Source organism: Cydia amplana, chromosome 10, assembly GCF_948474715.1.
Source record: "Cydia amplana chromosome 10, ilCydAmpl1.1, whole genome shotgun sequence".
NCBI classification, from domain to species: domain Eukaryota; kingdom Metazoa; phylum Arthropoda; class Insecta; order Lepidoptera; family Tortricidae; genus Cydia; species Cydia amplana.
In genome coordinates this window covers 468,486-487,734 of record NC_086078.1, presented here as the reverse complement: position 1 = coordinate 487,734, position 19,249 = coordinate 468,486, and the positions used below count along the sequence as shown (strand labels likewise).

Genomic DNA, 19,249 nt, shown 5'->3' with positions numbered 1-19,249 from the left:
AAAAATATGATCCGATCCGGGACTAGTAATATCTGACAATTTTCTGAACGAATAATAGCTGTCACATTGACATTTCCATCCGTAGGATTGGCCGTGTTTTTTTGTAATGATTTTGTTGGATTTGTCATTCCCAAAAAGTTAGAACTGGGACGATATGGAGGTTTTTAATAAGTTCTATTCATCGGTCAGTAACACAGTGTCTCAGTTGTCCGGTGTGCTGCCCGGGAACCCTGTAACACGAGAGTTTGAGGCTACGCAGTTCATCGCCAGCGCTGGGCCAGGTAATTTCTGCATACTACACATATTTAACTATTAAACAATGGTCTTACTCGGTATACTAATGATGGATACATCGCTTTGCAGGTTTACTATGGAAAATTTACAAAGGTTACAAGAAATCGACAAAACAGGAAGCCTCCATATTTGTGTTCGAAAAGAAGTTACTTGACAGATTTACGAAGGCGGATCGAGACATAATGCTAGAAACCTTGAAGCGTGGTATCGTGCAGCTTACGAAGCTGCGGCACCCTCAGATCCTGACAGTCCAGCACAGCCTTGAGGAGAGCAGAGAGAGTTTAGCTTTTGCTACAGAACCTGTCTTTGCAAGCTTAGCTAACATACTTGGTAATATGGAGAATATGCCTCAGCCACCGCCGAACCATTTAAATAACTACAAACTTTATGAACTAGAAATCAAGTATGGTCTGATGCAAGTGGCAGAAGGATTAGCTTTCCTACATAATGATGTAAAACTTTTACATCATAATATTTGTCCTGAATCTATTGTAGTTAATCAACAAGGAGCATGGAAGATATTTGGATTTGACTTCTGCATTGCAAATCAAAGTTCCGCAGGGGCTGCTCCTTACTGGCCGTTTAACGAGTACTGTCAAGCCATGCATGCATTAACACAGCCATCCCTAGATTACCTCGCTCCAGAGTATATTCTCTCAGCCTCACACTCCCCTGCTAGTGACATCTATTCTCTTGGCATGGTGATCTACGCCACTCACAGCCCGAATCACCAGACTCTTGGCAACATTGGGAGTGACTACGGGAAGTTTAAGAGGTTTGCGCATGAGTTGAGGAACTTGTCTCCGTCCCGGTTGTCCTGTGTGGCCGATGGTCTCAGGGAGTATGTCAAGCTGATGCTTAATGTCACTCCTGAATTGAGACCTGATCCTCATCAGTTCTTGAAGGTGAGATTTATTGTATTTTAGATCCATGTTATTGCTGTAGATGTTGGTATAATAATATCTATCATGCTAGTTTTAGAAAAATACTCAGAGTGTAACTTTGTGTTGCTATGGCACATTTAAATGTCCATGTATGTGTTTTTTGCCTTAAATAATAAATCAGTAAAAATAGATTAGTGCAATTTTTAAACTGTTTCTAAAGTTTATTTTTTTATTCGGTAGACTGAAATGACAGTTAATAGTGTGAACATGAAATGTCATTTCATACTATTAACTGTCATTTCAGTCTACCGAATAAAAAAATAGACTTTAATGACTTAACTTCAATGAATCAATAATATTTCATATTTCAGATACCATACTTTGAAGATGTAGGAGTAAAAACCTTAAATTACCTGGACTCCTTATTCCAATGGGATAACCTGCAGAAGTCCCAATTCTACAAAGGCCTTCCTCAGATCATCCAAAAGATGCCACACCGTATCTGCATCTATCGGATCCTCCCATGCCTCACTAAAGAGTTTGTGAATGCTCCGATGGTGCCATTTGTGCTACCAAATGTCTTGCTAATCGCTGAGAATTCTACTAAAGAGGAATTCATCAAGTATATTTTACCAGTTTTAAAACCGGTGATGTTAATACAAGATCCGATACAGATACTGCTAATATTCATGCAGAAGATGGAGTTATTGCTAAAACTGACACCTGGTGAAGAGGTGAAGACAGATATCTTACCGATGTTGTATAGAGCGTTGGAGTCTGACGCTCAGCAGATTCAAGAGTTATGTTTGTCAGTGTTACCAACATTCGCATCACTTATTGATTACCCAGGTATGAGAAATGTTTAATGTTTATGAAAATTACAATAGAAACATGAAATGAAGTTTACAAGTGTTTAGAACCAGCACAGAACAGACCCCTGACAGACAGAGTGCATAAAACCACCAAAATTCATATAAAAATTCATAAAGTTGAAAACAACTAGATAAATAATTTAATATTTCATTTCATTTATTTTATGCAAAAACGATGGTTATAATAGGTGTTACATAAACATTTGGTACATGGTCGCCCTGCAAGGCAATAGCGATAGCGATAAGGGCACGTCTTTGCGCGTGTATTTAATATTTATGTGCGTTATAGGCGGTAAAAAGAAATTTACGTAAATATAGACAGTCTTGAGCGCGCTGGTGGCCTAGCGGTAAGAGCGTGTATCATTTGATATTTACCAGTCGCTTTTCGGTGAAGGAAAACATCGCGAGGAAACCGGACTAATCCCAACTGGGTGAGAAGGTCAGATGGCAGTCGCTTTCGTAAAAACTAGTGCCCACGCCAATTACTGGGATTAGTTGCCAAGCGGACTCCAGGCTCCCATGAGCCGTGGCAAACTGCCGGGGCAACGCGAAGATGATGATAGACAGTCTTGAAGATCGCTGGATACAGACAATATTTGTTTGTTTCCAGCGATGAAGAACGCACTCCTTCCCCGTATCAAGAAGCTGTGCCTCGGCACCAGCTACCTCGCGGTGAGGGTCAACTGCTTGCTCTGCATCGGGAAACTGCTAGAGCACCTGGACAAGTGGCTGGTGCTGGATGAGATCATACCGTTCCTGCCGCAGATACCCTCCAGGGAGCCGGCTGTGCTGATGGGGATTTTAGGTGAGGTTTCAGTTTAATTTGCAGCGGTTAAGATACTAATAAGCAATAGCTCAAGTTTTTAACATGAGGTTAGGTTTAGAATAAATTTAAAACTGGAAAAATTACTGTCTTGGGTGAGACTTGAACTCACGGCCTCTGGAGTTCAAGACTCACCCGAGACAGTAATTTTTCCAGTTTTAAATTTATCGTTCGCAGACGTTACTGCTTGATAAAAATTAAAATGAGGTTAGGTATCCAATTCGAATGCTTATTTTTCGTGCCCATGTTATTCAAATTCGGGATTCCCAAGTAAAAATTTGCAATATTTAATATTTTAATATGTATTTACTGTCCCAAATTGAACTTCCCAGTTTTCGGCGAGACACTACAAAATTCCATGGCTAAAATTTGAAACGTCCCGAAAAACTTGGGACATCAACATCGAAAAATCGAAAAACGTTATCTACCTAGCTCTCTGTCGCTTGAATACGCAAGAGCCACAGAGGGGCAGATAACGGTTCTCGATTTTTCGATGTTGACGGTAGACCCTTTTGTCACCTTAGATAGATAGATAGATAGATAGATTTATTTATTTCATAATACAGATTACATTATAAATTGCAGGCATGTCAATCTACAAGAATTCATATTATGATCGTCAAAACAAGGATGTCACCAGAATATAATCAATAAAATATTAAATTAAAAATAAAATAATTACAGAATGATAAGATTTTAAAATAATGTCAAGATAGTATCTCCTGTGGCGGATCGTCAAAATCTATACATCATTCATAAATTCGCTAACAGAGTACAACGGTTTATCCAACAAAAAATCTCTTAATCTTAGGGTTAACATTACGTACTTACCTTCCTCTTTGTCACCTTAGGGTTAACATTACGTACTTACATTCCTCTTTGTCACCTTAGGGTTAACATTACGTACTTACATTCCTCTTTGTCACCTTAGGGTTAACATTACGTACTTACCTTCCTCTTTGTCACCTTAGGGTTAACATTACGTACTTACATTCCTCTTTGTCACCTTAGGGTTAACATTGCGTACTTACCTTCCTCTTTGTCACCTTAGGGTTAACATTACGTACTTACCTTCCTCTTTGTCACCTTAGGGTTAACATTACGTACTTTTACCTTCCTCTTTGTCACCTTAGGGTTAACATTACGTACTTACCTTCCTCTTTGTCACCTTAGGGTTAACATTACGTACTTACATTCCTCTTTGTCACCTTAGGGTTAACATTACATACTTACATTCCTCTTTGTCACCTTAGGGTTAACATTACGTACTTACCTTCCTCTTTGTCACCTTAGGGTTAACATTACGTACTTCCATTCCTCTTTGTCACCTTAGGGTTAACATTACGTACTTCCATTCCTCTTTGTCACCTTAGGGTTAACATTACGTACTTACCTACCTCTTTGTCACCTTAGGGTTAACATTACGTACTTACATTCCTCTTTGTCACCTTAGGGTTAACATTACGTACTTACATTCCTCTTTGTCACCTTAGGGTTAACATTACGTACTTACATTCCTCTTTGTCACCTTAGGGTTAACATTACGTACTTACCTTCCTCTTTGTCACCTTAGGGTTAACATTACGTACTTATGTTCCTCTTTGTCACCTTAGGGTTAACATTACGTACTTACCTTCCTCTTTGTCTCCTTAGGGTTAACATTACATACTTATTTTAATAACAAAACTTCCGTGAGACAAAGACATAGTAAATATATTAAAAACGGGTCACTCACGGGTCTGCGCCGGTCCGTCACCGTAAACGCAAGCTCCTGATGATACTTCTCCGTACGAAGTGAAACATGTCGAGCGTTTTTCGACTTAAAATACGTGAGTGACCCGTTTTTAATATATTTATTACATACTTATGTTCCTTTTTGTCATCTTAGGGTTAACATCTTACTTCCGTTCCTTTTCCAGGTATCTACAAGCTCGCCCTGAGCCACCAGAAGCTCGGCATCACCAAGGAGGTGATGGCGACCAAGGTGCTGCCGTTCCTGATGCCGCTGTGCGTCGAGAACGGCCTGACCCTGAGCCAGTTCAACGCGCTCATCTCGCTGGTGAAGCAGATGGTGGGGAAAGTGGAGGCAGAACACCGGGCCAAGCTGGACCAACTTAACTCCATACAGAATGAGTCCAAGTAAGTCGGGCATTAATATCTTAGGGCCAATATAATATCAAATATCAACATTTATTCAGCAAGTAGGCCACAAGGGCACTTTTACACGTCAATATGGAATTTACATACAGCAAAAAAAAAAACACATCAATAATTATAAAATACAACTAAGCCGTAAATATCAAATAACACTTTAAACTCTCGCGTTTTGTACACATATTTAATTACACAAACGGGTCTAACGCGATATAATTTCATTGTTTTTACCTTTAATTCCGCCAGCTGAAACGTCGGAATTAAAGGTAAAAACAATGAAACCTAAGGGTTGTCTGGAAGAGATCGCTTTTTAGCGATAAGACCGCCTGTTGTTTAACCTCTTCTTCCTGTATTATCCGTATTGTTTTCTGTAATGAGGTGTGCAATAAAGAGTATTTGTATTGTATTGTATTGTAAAAACAATGAAATTATATCGCGTTAGACCCGTTTGTGTAATTAAATATCTTAGGGCCAGTTGCACCGACCACATTTGACAGACTGATCAACGTCAGCCGGCACGCCCCGGCGCTGTACTATGAAATTTTCCATACATAAAAATTTTGCGAACTCTTTAACCAGGGATGTTACGGAGCTCCGTTTCCGTTAAGTCGGAACTTCCGTTTGGTATTACACATCCGTTTCTGTTCCGGTTCCGTTACTTTTGAAACGGATGTTATATCGGATGTCAATGCTTGGCGCGGCAGCGGGACATGAGCGGCGTACATCAATAACAAACAGGTTTATACCAGTCATTCACTCATAGCCCCGCTTGCCACGTGCTGCAGTAATTAGATGTTTTGATTTATTCGTGTTGTTGAATTTAAAGTACCTATTCGTATGTTGTGTTGTGTAATGTGTACCTACTGACAGTAGGTACTGACTCACGCTAGTCAGGCTACGGTTCTGGTTCCGGTTCCGATTCCGTTTCTGGTTCCGATAAACTAAATTTAAAACATCAGCCAGCCTATTATGGATAGCTTTATCCATCTTTATCCACGTGATAAAATAACTGTCACTGTTTAACACCGTGGGAAAGAAAGTGACGGACACCGTTTTATCACGCTGTCACGTAGACAAGAACGACCATCATATCCGTACTGGTTCCGCTTTCGGTTCCGATAAAACCACATCCGTTACATCCCTGTCTTTAACGATACGAATAGTTTGGTGCAACCGACCCTTAGTCCAGCAGGCGCAGCATGGACCCATTTTTATCGCCTGTCACTATGCCCGTCACTTTCGCACTTACATACTTGTTGGAACGTGACAGGCATGGTGACAAGCGATAAAAATGCGACCGTGCTACCGCCACAGAAGTCGGAAAACCGCCGCTCTTGGACGTTTAATTGTGGTTCTTTCAGTATAATAAAACATTTACGTGAATGTAATTCACATTTGTGATTTTTTGACACCCATGAAATTTGTTGGTTTCTATTGTGATTGAATATTTTCCTTTCCTATAAAGTTTGGAAAATTCTGCCTTAGTTTATTTTAGTACCCTGGTCTTTTCTTTCAGTCTCAATCAATTGTGACGGATTTGTATATAAAGTATATCTTATATTTTATATACAAATCCGTTGTATTAGCCGCCTAAGGCCCAGCCATACAAACGAAAAATCCAAAATTTGCCACTGAAATTTGAATCTAAATTGTAGGAAATAGAGTTGATTTTGCGTTGTTTGAAAATTGAACGAAACAAAGCAAAAGCGACTCTTTTCCAATTGAACATAGGTTAAATTACATCGAACTGAATACGTACTATAGTGTAAGGGTAAAAACACCAGAGCACCATTTTAAACAATATTTATTAGGGAATCACAATAATAATCAGAGTTTTGGACTTAGGTAATACGCGACGCCGATCACGCGCAAAAACCGATCTCTAGATGACAGACGTCATAGTGTTGCTCTATCCCCGGTTCTCGTAGTGATGTCAAGACCGCTGTTTGACGATGCCGCCTTTTAGCTCGGCCATCGCCTGACCCGACCAGCGCCCCGCAGGTCACTGTCATCAGTGCAGCCACTGAAGTCTGCCACAGCCAACGCAGTCGCAGCAAGCTGGGTCTTCACCAGGTGGACGTAGCCTCCACCAGTTCAATATTCTGCGAATTGAACAAGCACCTTTTACGCTCAGCCGATATACAAGCCTTGGTCCTTTTGAGTAATTCGACTCGAGTTCCGTTGAAACGGTCTATTTCGTTATTGTCAACTTACACCAAGATATTTAGTTCTATTTCAGTCGAATTGGAGTAAGGGCTTAAGCCGACTGAACCAAATGTAAGAAAGCATGACCAGGCTAGGTACCAAATAATCCGTGGTATGAGAGGTGTTAGGATATGCAAGTCTGCTCAGCACTTGCTTGAAATACACAAAAGGCTTAATTCACGTGCATATGACACCAAGAGGATATAAATACCAATTAATTAATTATGCAAAATAATAAAATATTGCGATGAGCGTGACATCTAGCGGCAGGTAGATAAACCACCCCCTTTTTTTGTAACACCATCTAACATAAATTATTTTCTTGTGAATAACGTCATATAACTTTGAAGGATTTATTAGATTTTGATAAATTTCTAGCATGTATACCCATGCAGCTAACCCAAACCTTCCATTGAGCGTTGCGTTCATACTGACCGCTTAACGTAACAATGACTATTTGTGTCGTTTTAAAAGCAAAGACTTGGAACAAACTCACAATTGGCTTCTCCGTTGTAGGATGTAAGACTCCCTCGCATGCACGCACACAAATGCGTACAACTCGTGAGAGGCTAACATGGGACACGTCTCATGCATGTGCGGAGCTGCCTAGGCTAAGACACCACTGCCCTTGTAGGCGCAACGACCGTAGAAGTCAGCCCTTCACGATAAGGTTGTCACGGAGCCCGGTGCACGCACTCGCTCCAACTGGGTATTTTGAACAGGCACTCCCTCCAACTCTACTGGATCCGGTACTTCGCCAGCGATCCCTAGAAGGTATAAGTGCAAGCAACCCTTTCAAGGTAACCTTGAGATCATCAGTCTTAAGGTCATTAAAATATCCTTTTGTAAACAAGGTCTCAAGCCAACCTCTCAAGGTCAACAACAAATAGTACGATACGATATAGATAAAACATTTATCGGTAGTAGAAATAATGGTCCTCTTAAGGATAATATCATATCGCATGCAATGGTCCGCCTCTTAAAGCCTGCACTGCAGATACCAGGAACAAACTAGCCTGTTAAAGATAGTCTTGTATCACATGCAATGGTCCGCCTCTTAAGGCCTGCACTGCAGATATACCAGTAACAAAATTAGCCTATTAAGGATAATCTAAGCTCACATGCAACGGTCCGCCTTTTAAGGCCTGCATTGCAGCAAATACCAGTAACAACCATCCTCTTAAGGATAGTCTTATATCACATGCAATGGTCCACCTCTTAAGGCCTACACTGCAAATACCAGTAACAACGATCCTCTTAAGGAAAGTCTTATATGACATGCAATGGTCCGCCTCTTAAAGCCTACACTGCAAATACCAGTAACAACCATCCTCTTAAGGATAGTCTTATATCACATGCAATGGTCCACCTCTTAAGGCCTACACTGCAAATACCAGTAACCAACCATCCTCCCAAGGATAGTCTATATCACATGCAATAGTCCGCCTCTTAAGGCCTACACTGCAAATACCTGTAACAACCATCCTCTGAAGGATAGTCTTATATCACATGCAATGGTCCGCTTCTTAAAGCCTACACTGCAAATATCAGCAACAACCACCCTCTCAAGGATAGTGACAAGCAACAGGCCGCTCCTTAAAGCCTCTGTTGCGATTACCGGCGCCAGGAAGTAGCCTATTAAGGATAGCATCCCTTGCCAAGACTAAAGTAACAGCCCTTCTTAAAGAGCACATAATAATTAAAGCTCTATAGCAGACATTGAAGAGAGTAAGTAATATAAATAAAATAATCACTCAGTTCTCAATCCGAGTGTCTAATAAAATTAATCAAGCACAATGTGTTTATTTTAGTCGGCAAACCCGTTAACAAAACACATAAGTATGACAACAGTAACCCAGTTCTAAATCTGGGATAAAACAAAATCACAACTCGATTCCAAACTCGAGAGTAAGTAATATAAATAAAATAATCACTCAGTTCTCAATCCGAGTGTCTAATAAAATTAATCAAGCACAACGTGTTTATTTTAGTCGCCAAACCTGTTAACAAAACACATAAGTATGACAACAGTAACCCAGTTCTAAATCTGGGATAAAACAAAATCACAACTCGATTCCAAACTCGAGAGTAAGTAATATAAATAAAATAATCACTCAGTTCTCAATCCGAGTGTCTAATAAAATTAATCAAGCACAATGTGTTTATTTTAGTCGCCAAACCTGTTAACAAAACACATAAGTATGACAACAGTAACCCAGTTCTAACTCTGGGATAAAACAAAATCACAACTCGATTCCGAACTCGAGAGTAAGTAATATAAATAAAATAATCACTCAGTTCTCAATCCGAGTGTCTCATAAAATTATATCTCAGTTCCTAATCTGAGAATATACTCGTAGTCAGTTCTTAATCTGAAAACGGTACCTGAAATAACAGCATTTGCCCTTAACATGGGAAATATAAAATAATAAGCAGTTGCTACTATGCAACCAATTGTAAATGATCATGTGCAACTTGGCTTGCCTCTTCCGTGCCCCTAAATAAAGGCAACACTCTTACTATACCAACATTGAACTACAGTAGAGCCTGAACAGAAGTTCATGTTATCGAGGTTCCTCTCTTACCCAGGTTCGCCTTATCGAGGTTTCACAAATTGTATTTTTCAACCATCATGAAGTGTATATTGATAATGATCAATCAGTCAAATCATCGCACATATGCTTAAACCATAAAGCTTCCAATCCCAAGACACACATGGTTGATTTTCTCCAGCTGTGCATGTGCATTTTATGTGTAGATAATTCAACACATCATCATCCAGGTTAACTTATACCTGCACAAAACTAAATAATTTTGTTAAATGCCATGCAAGCACACATTGTAAGATAAATGAGTTCATAACATAATAAACCACAATTTATGCATTTTTCAAAACAATGAAATACATACTTAGTGAACCCACAAAATTTGTGAAACATATTATTATTTATAACTTCTGATTTATGAAACCCAGAAGTAATAAAAGTGTACTGTTTATTAATGCAAACGGTACCATAACACACTACAAGTTCAGACGAAAACCGTCAATAACTTCAAACAGTAGCTCGTGACATGATATTCTTCGGTCAATGTTCATTAGCAGTGAATGGGTTAAAATAGTTATTTGGAAAGCTTTAACCAAGCTATTTACCTTCGTTTAATATTCACCCATAAAACTCTTATCGGACTGGAACGTTTAGAGTCCAGTCGCACTTGTATGTAAAAGACATGTATCATGTAGACCGTCAATATCCATATTGACTCCTGAAAGTATTTACCTCGCTTACCATTAGCAACAACCTGCTTTACCAGTGTCATACTCAGCTCAGTAAATATCTTGTTCAATATGTCCATCTCTTTGACAAGATTTTAACCTTGGAAATTCATCAAACTTCATCAGTAATAAAGTTTTGTTATAATGAAATGCATCTGAAACATACTGTTAGATCACAAATGATTATCATTGTCAATAACTCAAACACTTGACAATGTCATGCCAATAACTTTCATTAGTTTGGTAAGTCTGTTTAAATATATGTCTTTGGTTCATTTTATAACATGACATTTTGTGAAATATATTTGCAATGCAAACTTAAACCAACATCCCAATGAACAAAACAACAACCACAACATACTATAAGCTGTATGCAATTAATTTGTATAAACATTCATAAGATTTTTCATACATAGAACCAATCAATAATATGTACAGACAGAAATTTTCTCAACATCTCAAATGATTTACTGCCTTATTTATCAGTATGTCTGCAGCTTAATGTTAATTGCAAAGATGCAGGAGGTTATATGTGAAATGAACTGGCTTTTAAAATATTCAGTCCGAGGAGGCTCCGGATACATGGAGTGACTACATTTGTCACAGACACTACTAACCAGCTTGAAATAAATGTCACCTTTCGCTTATTCACAAAGCGCATTTTACTAACCACACACAGTCAATGTAACACGTACTGACCGTTAGTATACATGTACAACATGAACAAACATTTTATTTCTAAATAAATACCTCATTTTCCATGACATCGGAGATTAGTCACTTATCAACATATTTTCTCCATATAATGAATTAGTTGAACACTAGGACATATTATACCTGGCATCCATAACCAACTAATTTTGAAATATTAGCCATGTCCATCCGGGTTCATTACAGAGGCCTGACCCGATAGTCACTCTAATGCGTTCAACGACGGTATGGTCGTTCAATTCAAGAATCATTGCTGTCAAATTTCTGGAAATTACACAAACCAAAAACACACCAACAAAGCATTATTTCAGTTGCAATAAGCATGTGTAATATCACACACACACACACACATATGAAACAACAAGTAATTTCTCCTCATTGTCATTGTAACCAATATTCCAGTGTTTTTGAAAACTTGTAATCTATTTTAATTTGACTGAAAGGATAAAGTATTAAATAGCACTCATTGTTAATCATGAAAGCATAATACCAACATACATATAGTATCAATCAAGGCTAAGTTTACATTACCAAACTTGTTTTGTATGCTTTTTACTTGAATGTAAATTTCACCACAACACAAACTTTAGAAAATGATCATAGCATTTTGTTAATATGTCATGTAGACATACTTAATCACATTATGTTATGTATCTGAAAGCACATAGATTACAAAAATAACACAACATATAAGTGAGGCAGTGAATATTTACCACTATGGCCCCGGAGCACTGTTAGGTGTTGGATCGACAGACTTCTTACCTGAGTTAACTTTTACCTGAGTTACTCTATAATCCCAAGGATTTATTTCATTCATACCAATATCAAAATTCAATTGTACCTAATGGTATCTGTCAGCTTATGTCTTGTGATCTTCTGCTGTGAATATTGTAATACATACATGCCAGCAGCTTTATTACACTGTCAATATGTTTTATTTTTGACAGTCATGATCATTGATGTACATAAACTGAAATAGGTATCTGAAATCAAACACAAAACACACAAAACACACGGCAAAGGTACGATACGCCAGCCAATAGCCGGCACAGGTTAGTTTTGTAGGCTATTCTTGTAGGTATGATTTTGACACCAATCTTGGACTTTGTATATTTAAGTCCCTAACTGATGAGTGGTGTTGGTGCATTTACTCATTACAATCAGATTAACGATCAGAACAATGAAACAAGGAAGGACTACGCGCGGTAAATTTCGTAATGTCAATTTCGACAAATTATATCGTAGTAGGCGGGAATCCACTATCGCACTTATGAAGCTGTAAGGGTAAAAACACCAGAGCACCATTTTAAACAATATTTATTAGGGAATCACAATAATAATCAGAGTTTTGGACTTAGGTAATACGCGACGCCGATCACGCGCAAAAACCGATCTCTAGATGACAGACGTCATAGTGTTGCTCTATCCCCGGTTCTCGTAGTGATGTCAAGACCGCTGTTTGACGATGCCGCCTTTTAATAGGTAGGACCTTGGGCCTTAGGAGGATATAAAATCCTAATGAATAATAGGCTACATGACTAATTTTCATTTATAGTATCAATCGATCGGGTTTGTTTTTAGGATCAAATGTCTATATGGGACCCATTGCATTAAAGTAACACAAAAGTCAGAAATTGTAGTCAAAGGCCGACAGTCGCACTTCACTCGCGAAACGCCCTAAACAAAACGAACGTGAACGGGAACGTGACGTCAAGGTCTCTGGGAGCCCATCTTGTAGTATGGACAAAACAAGAAAATTGCATTTTTGTCGGTGAAATATTGCGTTTATGTATATAGTTGTTATACAATATTTATTTGGATGAAATGTAAGGAATCGAATGGTACCCTTACTTTTATCGTTTTTGGAAGTTAAAAAAAAAACTTAAATTTTGAAACTTTCAGGTCCTGTATTCTTGTAATTTTTCAATATTTTACTTTAATATCCACATTATTCTGATATTTTTTTTTTTTTTTACTTCAAATAAACATTTATTTACAAACAAGATATATACAGTGTATTACTAAAAGAAATTAAAAACTAGCTTAAATCTAAAATTGTGATAAAATGCTCGTTTGCTATATATTTTACTAGATTTCGTTATAAAATTCAACATGTGTCATCCCTATTCTTGTTCCAGAGGAATGGAGTCGCTAGTAAACTCGAGCGCGTCACCGGACACGCTGGTGTCTGGCTCCGACGTGGAACAGCTGTTCGCGGGGCTCGGGCTGCAGGGCTCCGCCCCCACAGCCACAGGAGGGACTCTGACACTTGAAGATAAACAAAGGTTAGTGTCAAGCACAGACAAGACATCCTCTAGACTGAGCATAGTAACGCTACCCCCTCTGCCACTTATACGGTAGTTTTACTCCATCTTCGAGTCAATCCCGTGCCGTGATTGGTCCGTGTCCTTGAACGGACCGATCACGGCACGGGATTCGCTCACGTCCCCCCGCACCCCCGTATTTTTGGCAGCATCGGTTTCATGAAATAATTGCTCTAAACTCAGTCTAGAGGATTCCTAGTCTATGGTGTCAAGCGATGGCAGGTACATTTGTTTATTTTAAATAATAATTCGTTCTAAAAAGTGACTTCCATGAAGACTGGAGGACTCAAAAAACCTCGAGGAGTGCCGGAGGCCTATGTCAAAGACGGCCTGACAAAGAAGAAACAGAAAAAGAGTAAATTAAAAGCATTAATAAATAAATCGATTATTAGCATAGTGAAGAAAATTAATAAAATGAATGTGTCAGGAATAAAGGCTATTTCAATTCAATTCAATAATTCGTTAATTTTATATAAAACTTTGTCATTAGTCATAAGGCCTCTTAATAGATTGAATTGCTATTCTACGTCTTTTGTTATCGATGTGATTCATACAAAACCAATATATGCAAGCCGGATATAGGATCCACTCGAAGTGTAATCTTTCCACGTAACTGTCCTACAAAATGACATCACTTCAGCTACGATTTCAGTTTAACCTTGTTTTATAAAGAATTATTCAAGAATTTCGTGTGATATTTTTTAATTTACTGAAAGAGTTGCAAACGTTCATAGGCTACGTTGACCGCTACCATAAGCCGGGTTGTACGCTTTCCTAGTGACTTCGCATAAAAAAATCACCAGTCATATTTTCTTTTCAGAATCGCGCAGCAGCAAAAGGTGGCACAAAAAATGAATCACCAACCCCTCCCCACTCCTACCCCTATTTCCAAACCTCCCCCCTCCCGCCCCGTCGACCTAACCTCCTCCCTTCTACAGTCAAATCTCAACCAACTCTCACACAAACCCCTTCAAAATACCCCAAACTATAACCCCGTACTGCAATCTCCAGGAACGACACCACAATACCAACAGTTTAACCAAATTCAGTCTCCAAGTACACAATTTAACCAAATACAGTCTCCGAGCTTGCAATTAAATCAGTCTACAGGTTTCAATCCTAGCTTACAGTCCCCACAATATAATATACAGCCAAATTACCAGTTACAAAATCAAAATCAGCCACTTACTGGGCAAAATTGGCCGCCTAGTGCCCCTAGTGGGAACTTTGACAATAAGTGGGCAAATAATCAGAATAATCAGACGAAGATGAAGCAGGATTGGTCGGCGTTCGAGTCGCTCCTGCCGACTACTGAGAATGGGAACGTAAAGAAAAGTGATAATGAAATGATGGATTTGTTAAGTTAGATGAGTTTGACTGTACCATGGTCCATTGTTAATTGAAAATTTGTGAATCTTATTGCGAAGGCATAAGGTCCACTGATGAGTGTACACTGATCTGTTCTGTCAGGGTTCTTACGAAACTTTGCAAGCTTACAAGTAAAAAAAACCGGCCAAGTGCGAGTCGGACTCGCGCACGGAGGGTTCCGCACCATCAACAAAAAATAGAGCAAAAAAATCGTGTTTGTTGTATGGGAGCCCCACTTAAATATTTATTTTGTTTTATTTTTCGTATTTGTTGTTATAGCGGCAACAGAGATACATCATTTGTGAAAATTTCGTCTAGCTATCGCGGTTCGTGAGATACAGCCTCGTGACAGACGGACGGACGGACGGACGGACAGCGAATTCTTAGTAATAGGGTCCCGTTTTTTACCCTTTGGGTACGGAACCCTAAAAACGCGAGTATTCATACTCAAAGCGAATCAAACCCATCTTAAAGGCCGGCAACGCACTTGCAACCCCTCCGGTGTTGCAGGTGTCCATGGGCGACAGTAATTTCTTACCATCAGGCGATTTATCTGCTCGTTTGCCTATATCATAAAAAAATGTATTACTTACACATGTTATGTATCACTTCACTTGTAAATTGTAAAGTTTCGCAAGGAAGGTTGTCCGTAAAATACTACAATATTTATGTGTGTATAATTTTAATACAATACAATAATCATTCCACGGCTGTTTTGTACGTAAGATAATGTTAAAATAGGGTTCATTATTGCACGATACAACATACCTCGATTACAATTTACATGTACCGTTAACAGCAAATATATAGTGATAGCACTGATAGCCAATGTTGCTTAAAGTATTTCAACCCAAAAATGTTACAGTCGATAGTCAAATACATATATGTTTTCACATTTGCACCTTACTCCTTTGTAATAAGGAGGAAAATGTAATATTTGACGTCGACTAATACAATTGGAATGTTGCGATATTTGCAAAACTAACTATTTGATAGACAATATCCAGATAAAAAAAAATATATGATTTCTGGACGACCCCATTGCTATAAGGATAAAAATCTACCTTTTTGACAACCGTTACTTGTATTATCTTTTTATTGAAAACGTCACATAGTCAATGTGTATAGTATGTAGTGCCCACTGGTGGGCGTGGGACTCTATGTATATATCGAGCTTGTTTCATACTTTACATTAAATTTAGTTTGGAGAAAGACTATCATAAATTATAATTGTAGGTATTTAGTTATGTTTATCATTATCGGCAACTATTTATTAAAGTATTGGTACATATGCTTGTTAAAAAAATAATCTTATGATTTGTGAAATGTGCTAGTTTATTTTTAATTATTTTAGTTGCTAACTATTAAAGGCTATTAAGTTTAATTATATAAAAGTGTGAAATCGTAATGTGTCAGAAATGTTATGTACCACGTTTGTGCTTTGGTATTGTAGGTACGTAATGCATTTCGGCTACACTTTATATTTAAAGATTTAATTTCATTTTATTTGTTGTAATAGTTAACTCATTCATGTACCTAACTGTCTCGATTTTAAATGGCATACGTCAAACATCAATAATAATATTTTACTGTCACAATTTTGACGTTGTCTGTACAAACCATTTTCGACCTTAAGCAAAAGTACACAAGGTTCTTTTTTATTTGGAGCACACGGTATACCTACTTCTAAAATATATTTTGTTACGAAAGAATAAGCATTATAGTGTTTAATATGGATTAATTGTTATTTTAAATTACAGGAGTAAACACAAATGTATGTGAAATGAATTCAATAGACATGTAAAATATAAAATATTTTATTTACCGACATCAGTAATGTTATAAACACGATTTGATCTCTTATGAACTAATAAAAGACGTTAATACAAATTATTTCTTTGTTTTAAGTCTACGTGAATACTGTAGGTAATATATGGCAATATTGAATTACATATTTCAACACACTTAAGTAGTATACTTACTTTTAAAGTCACAAATAAAAAAATTAAAAGTGTATTCGGTTGTGATGGATAATCAATAAGTTTATTTGTCAAATAAAAGTTGACCCTTAGCAAAATAACATTGTACATATATGTATAAGGGTAACTTGTTCAATATAATTTAACAATAACTTATTTAAATTATTTTTAAAATTAACACTATACCTATTAGGTAGTAATAATCAAACACATTTCTAGAGTCTGTGCGGAAAGCAAAGAGTCGTGGAATGTATGGGGCCCAATATATTCCACGATTCTTCCGAACAGACTTACCTACAACGGAATAGTTAGAAAAACGTTAAATATCGTAATATTAGTATAATCAGTAACATGATTTGTACTCTGAGGCTATGTAAAGTCCTTCAGTGATTCAAAGTTTTTAATTTATTTTGTAATGCCTATTAGACTTTTTCTTGTAGAAATTTTAAATGTAGATTGTGCTCTAAGTATAAGAGGTCATGAAATTGCGTGTTAACACATATCACGTAGTTGTAATCTTAAAGTAAGAGTTAAATAATGAAAATCACCGCCTTCTCCTAAAAGACGAAGCTAAAAACACTCCTGCAGTAACCACCTGCAACACTGCAGCAGTCTTAAAACACGCCACATACACTAGTTCCTGCTTAAAGACCAGGCGAGCAGAAATATGGCGACGATGACGTTGGCGGCCGTGGTGGTCGCGGTGGTGTCGAACTCGTTGAGGGTGCTGTTGTATTTGTAGTCTGAAGCTCATGTAAAGTCAGTTCAAAGACTCTTCAGTGATTCAAAGTTTTTAATTTATTTTGTAATGCCTATTAGACTTTTTCTTGTAGAAAATTTAAATGTAGACTTTGTTCTAAGTATAATAAGAGGTCATGAAAAGGGCGTGTTAACACTTAAAGTAAGAGTTAAATAATGAAAATCACCGCCTTCTCCTAAAAGACGAAGCTAAAAACACTCCTGCAGTAACCACCTGCAGTACTGCAGCAGTCTCAAAACACGCCACATACGCATAGTTCCTGCTTAAAGACCAGGCGAGCAGAAATATGGCGACGATGACGTTGGCGGCCGTGGTGGTCGCGGTGGTGTCGAACTCGTTGAGGGTGCTGTTGTATTTGTAGTCTGAAGCTCATGTAAAGTCAGTTCAAAGACTCTTCAGTGATTCAAAGTTTTTAATTTATTTTGTAATGCCTATTAGACTTTTTCTTGTAGAAAATTTAAATGTAGATTGTGCTCTAAATATAATAAGAGGTCATGAAAAAGGCGTGTTAACACTTAAAGTAAGAGTTAAATAATGAAAATCACCGCCTTCTCCTAAAAGACGAAGCTAAAAACACTCCTGCAGTAACCACCTGCAGTACTGCAGCAGTCTCAAAACACGCCACATACGCATAGTTCCTGCTTAAAGACCAGGCGAGCAGAAATATGGCGACGATGACGTTGGCGGCCGTGGTGGTCGCGGTGGTGTCGAACTCGTTGAGGGTGCTGTTGTATTTGTAGTCTGAAGCTCATGTAAAGTCAGTTCAAAGACTCTTCAGTGATTCAAAGTTTTTAATTTATTTTGTAATGCCTATTAGACTTTTTCTTGTAGAAAATTTAAATGTAGACTTTGTTCTAAGTATAATAAGAGGTCATGAAAAGGGCGTGTTAACACTTAAAGTAAGAGTTAAATAATGAAAATCACCGCCTTCTCCTAAAAGACGAAGCTAAAAACACTCCTGCAGTAACCACCTGCAGTACTGCAGCAGTCTCAAAACACGCCACATACGCATAGTTCCTGCTTAAAGACCAGGCGAGCAGAAATATGGCGACGATGACGTTGGCGGCCGTGGTGGTCGCGGTGGTGTCGAACTCGTTGAGGGTGCTGTTGTATTTGTAGTCTGAAGCTCATGTAAAGTCAGTTCAAAGACTCTTCAGTGATTCAAAGTTTTTAATTTATTTTGTAATGCCTATTAGACTTTTTCTTGTAGAAAATTTAAATGTAGATTGTGCTCTAAATATAATAAGAGGTCATGAAAAAGGCGTGTTAACACTTAAAGTAAGAGTTAAATAATGAAAATCACCGCCTTCTCCTAAAAGACGAAGCTAAAAACACTCCTGCAGTAACCACCTGCAGTACTGCAGCAGTCTCAAAACACGCCACATACGCATAGTTCCTGCTTAAAGACCAGGCGAGCAGAAATATGGCGACGATGACGTTGGCGGCCGTGGTGGTCGCGGTGGTGTCGAACTCGTTGAGGGTGCTGTTGTATTTGTAGTCTGAAGCTCATGTAAAGTCAGTTCAAAGACTCTTCAGTGATTCAAAGTTTTTAATTTATTTTGTAATGCCTATTAGACTTTTTCTTGTAGAAAATTTAAATG

The 19,249-nt window shown here is 38.1% G+C and overlaps 1 protein-coding gene across 1 annotated transcript; it reads left to right on the top strand.

Moving 5' to 3' along the window:
• The first annotated feature begins 70 nt into the window (after positions 1-70).
• Positions 71-14,945, top strand: LOC134651747 (SCY1-like protein 2). The gene is made up of 7 exons (XM_063506847.1): positions 71-281; positions 364-1,199; positions 1,550-2,027; positions 2,661-2,855; positions 4,793-5,012; positions 13,356-13,502; positions 14,362-14,945. The coding sequence occupies exons 1-7, from the start codon at positions 155-157 to the stop codon at positions 14,906-14,908; spliced, it is 2,550 nt and encodes an 849-aa protein (XP_063362917.1). The 5' UTR covers positions 71-154; the 3' UTR covers positions 14,909-14,945.
• The last annotated feature ends 4,304 nt before the right edge of the window (positions 14,946-19,249 follow it).

Bases quoted from the DNA above. Each gene is read 5' to 3' on its own strand.
- LOC134651747 (XM_063506847.1), top strand. From the start codon at position 155: ATGGAGGTTTTTAATAAGTTCTATTCATCGGTCAGTAACACAGTGTCT. The intron at 282-363 runs GTAATTTCTGCA...ATCGCTTTGCAG, and splicing joins CATCGCCAGCGCTGGGCCAG to GTTTACTATGGAAAATTTAC. The intron at 13,503-14,361 runs GTTAGTGTCAAG...TTTTCTTTTCAG, and splicing joins ACACTTGAAGATAAACAAAG to AATCGCGCAGCAGCAAAAGG.